This window comes from Salvelinus sp. IW2-2015, linkage group LG5 (genome assembly GCF_002910315.2).
Source record: "Salvelinus sp. IW2-2015 linkage group LG5, ASM291031v2, whole genome shotgun sequence".
In the NCBI taxonomy this organism is placed as follows: domain Eukaryota; kingdom Metazoa; phylum Chordata; class Actinopteri; order Salmoniformes; family Salmonidae; genus Salvelinus; species Salvelinus sp. IW2-2015.
Window position 1 is genome coordinate 34,295,214 of NC_036844.1, and position 3,815 is coordinate 34,299,028.

Sequence of the window (3,815 nt, forward strand, 5' to 3'; positions counted from 1 at the left end):
GGGGGTACAGGTTTGAGGTCATTTGTACATGTAGGGGGGGGGGTGTGGATTGTCCGGTGGCGATTTAGTTAATTGTTCAGCAGTCTTATGGCTTGGGGGTAGAAGCTATTGAGGAGCGTCTTGGTCCTAGACTTGGCGCTCCGGTACCGCTTGCCGTGCGGTAGCAGAGAAAACAGTCTATAACTTGGGTGACTGGAGTCTCTGACAATTTTATGGGCTTTCCTCTGACACCGCCTATTATATAGGTCCTGGATGGCAGGAAGGTTGGCCCCAGTGATGTACTGCGCCATTTGCACTACCCTTGGTCAGATGCCGAGCATTTGCCATACCAGGCAGTGATGCAACTGGTCAGGATGCTCTCGATGGTGCAGCTGTAGAACCTTTTGAGGATCTGGGGACCCATGCCAAATCTTTTCAGTCTCCTGAGGGGAAAAGGTGTTGTCGTGCCCTCTTCACGACTGTCTTGGTATGTTAGGACCATGATAGATCATTGATGATGTGGACACCAAGGAAAGTCTCGACCCGCTCCACTACAGCCCGGTTGATGTTAATGGGGGCMTGTTCGGCCCACCTTTTCCTGTAGTCCACGATCAGYTCCTTTGTCTTGCTCACATTGAGGGAGAGGTTGTTGTCCTGGCACCACACTGACAGTTCTCTGACCTCCTCCCTGTAGGCTGTCTCATCGTTKTCGGTGATCAGGCCTACCACTGTTGTGTCATCAGAAAATGTAATGATGGTGTTGGAGTTGTGTTTGGCCACGCAGTCGTKGGTGAACAGGGAGTACAGGAGGGGACTAAGTACACACCCCTGAGGGGCCCCAGTGTTGGTGATCAACTTATCAGACGTGTTGTTGCTCCAGCCAGCAGTTCCTTAACTGGAACTAGATAATGCTATCTCCTCACCAACCATGTGATTCCTCTACTAAATAAAGCTTCAGTCTATGGAGTTGCAGCCCCATCACATGGCTCTGTGATGCTATTGTATTTTGTGCTCTCAGGTATTGGTGTTATCAGCATTGAACGTGCCTACCCTTTGACCCTGGGGTCAAACATTGGCACAACCACCACAGCTATCCTGGCAGCATTGGCAAGCCCAGGGGACAAGCTGGCGGCAGCTTTCCAGGTACAGAAATCTCATCCTTTTACACTGGAACTTTACATGACTGTTTTTGTTATCCTTTCCAATCAATCAATCAATCAAATGCATTTATAAAGCCCTTTTTACATCAGCCGATGTCACAACATGCTGTACAGAAACCCAGCCTAAAACCCCAAACAGCGAGCAATGCAGATGTAGAAGCACGGGGGGGCTTGTCTGTTTACAGGGTCTTCTGTCCTATCATATTTTTCTCATTACATTACCCTGGTCTGTTCTACAGGGTCTTCTGTCCTATCATATCTCTGTCATTACATTACCCTGGTCTGTTTACAGGGTCTTCTGTTCCATCATATCTCTGTCATTACATTACCCTGGTCTGTTNATCATATCTCTGTCATTACATTACCCTGGTCTGTTTACAGGGTCTTCTGTTCCATCATATCTCTGTCATTACATTACCCTGGTCTGTTCTACAGGTCGCCTTGTGTCATTTCTTCTTCAACATACTGGGCATTCTGCTGTGGTACCCTGTGCCCAGCACCCGCCTGCCCATCCGTATGGCCAGGACTTTGGGGCAGCGCACGGCCAAGTATCGCTGGTTTTCTGTACTCTACCTACTTCTGTGCTTCCTGATCCTGCCCTCGCTCGTCTTCGCCCTCTCCATGGCAGGCTGGCAGATGATGGCTGGGGTGGGCGTGCCCTTCGCTGTGGCCCTCCTCTTGGTGTCTGTGGTGAACATCCTGCAGGTACACAGGCCAGGCTGTCTGCCAGTGAGGCTGCAGAGCTGGGACTTCCTGCCTCTCTGGATGCATTCCCTTCAACCCCTGGATACCCTAATCACCAAGGTGACCCTGTGCTGCGCTAAAGGAGCCAGCGAGCCTGGTCTGATACAGTGCTCCATGGACCGTGATGGTCCTCAGAAGGCTTTGGACAACCTTGTTCTGTGTTACATAGACGAAGCCCCCACAGTGGTAATGTCCCAGGGGGCAGACGAAGCCCCCACAGTGGTAATGTCCCAGGGGGCAGACGAAGCCCCCACATTGGTAATGTCCCAGGGGGCACACGAAACCCCCACAGTGGTAATGTCCCAGGGGGTGGACGAAGCCCCCACAGTGGTAATGTCCCAGGGGGTGGACGAAGCCCCCACAGTGGTAATGTCCCAGGGGGTAGACAGGGTCAGGAGCACACGTCTGTAGAACATATGACACTGGAACAACAGGGAGACAGAGCAGATATCTTGTGAAAGCAGCATCGTGGACTGCAAGAAATGAGCAGTGATGATCTAATGTTATGGAACAACGAGACTGGAGCAAAAACTGTAGGAGCTTATGGTTGCATGAAAACATGACTCCACTCACAGTCAGTTCCTTTATGGATTGCAGAAATCATGCATGATGCCAGCAGCTACAAAACAATGTTTACTGTAGTTGAGTTATGTCATGCACTGTACTTCAAAGCCAAGGAATCCTTAAGAGTTTATTATTTACTCACAGTAACTCTATTTCCAGACAAATGTTTGGGCCTATTGCCTACAGGACATATGTATGATATTATAATTTCCCACAATCAGGATTGCAATTGACTTTCTGTCAAAACAAACACTTCTTCCTCTTTGCTGTCAGTCAGGAGAGACAGTAAATGTCTGTCTCTCTGCTGAAAATGCAGGAAGTCTGATTGAATAGAACGACAAAAAACACTCAGCCAATTAAAAGGCCTTAAAAAAACAATACAAGTTATGCATATGAATGGCTGCGTAATTGAAGCTATATAGGAGGGAATGGACGCCTCCACTCGCTAATTATAAAGCAACGGGGCTCTGAATGGTTGATTAAACATCCATTTGGTGGCATAATGGCAAGTGATTTCCCCAGTTTCAATACATTTCAGGCTTAACGTCTCCTCGCTACTCTTTGAACAATTGGTACTTTTAACCACATGCATATTCCAGAGAGTTAAAATGAGATCATTTGATCATTTTGTTCAAAATCACAATTATTGTACATATAGGAGTTTCATATTTGAGATGAGATGGGAAGCAATTGTATCAAGTCAACTGTGTGTAACACAGAAAGACATGAATCTGTCTTTCCTATTTAAAAGACACATTAGAGCAGGGCTTTTCCCCGGACCAGTTTCTCCAACCGAGCTGAGACGGACAAGAGATTCAGAATATACCACATCTAACAGTCGGCAGATAGGGAGTTTAAAATCATCCATAATAGCCAAGGACGATAGATGAAGAGCAGCCATGAGATGGCATGTTTTTATTGCATAAGAAGTTCCTGAGGAAGACCTATTTAAGTGTAGACTACTTTTCTTGTGACAGAGGCCTACATAGCCTTACAGTACAGAGCCCTATAGTACAGCTTACAGTACAGAGCCCTACACTACATCTTATAGTACAGAGCCCTACACTACATCTTACAGTACAGAGCCCTACACTACAGCTTACGTACAGACCCTACACTACATCTTACAGTACAGAGCCCTACACTACAGCTTACAGTACAGAGCCCTACACTACAGCTTACAGTACAGAGCCCTCACTACATCTTACAGTACAGAGCCCTACACTACAGCTTACAGTACAGAGCCCTACACTACATCTTACAGTACAGAGCCCACACTACATCTTACAGTACAGAGCCCAACACACATCTTACAGTACAGAGCCCTACACTACATCTTACAGTACAGAGCCCTACACTACATCTTAC

At 47.3% G+C, this 3,815-nt stretch overlaps 1 protein-coding gene across 1 annotated transcript in view; it reads left to right on the plus strand.

Annotated features, from left to right (window-relative positions):
• The window catches only part of LOC111963740 (sodium-dependent phosphate transport protein 2A-like), a 28,617-nt gene extending 25,080 nt beyond the window's left edge, over positions 1-3,537 (plus strand). Inside the window, 2 exon segments of the mRNA XM_023987234.2 lie at positions 998-1,122; positions 1,575-3,537. Coding sequence (XP_023843002.2) covers positions 998-1,122; positions 1,575-2,294 — 845 coding nt within the window. The 3' untranslated portion in view covers positions 2,295-3,537.
• The last annotated feature ends 278 nt before the right edge of the window (positions 3,538-3,815 follow it).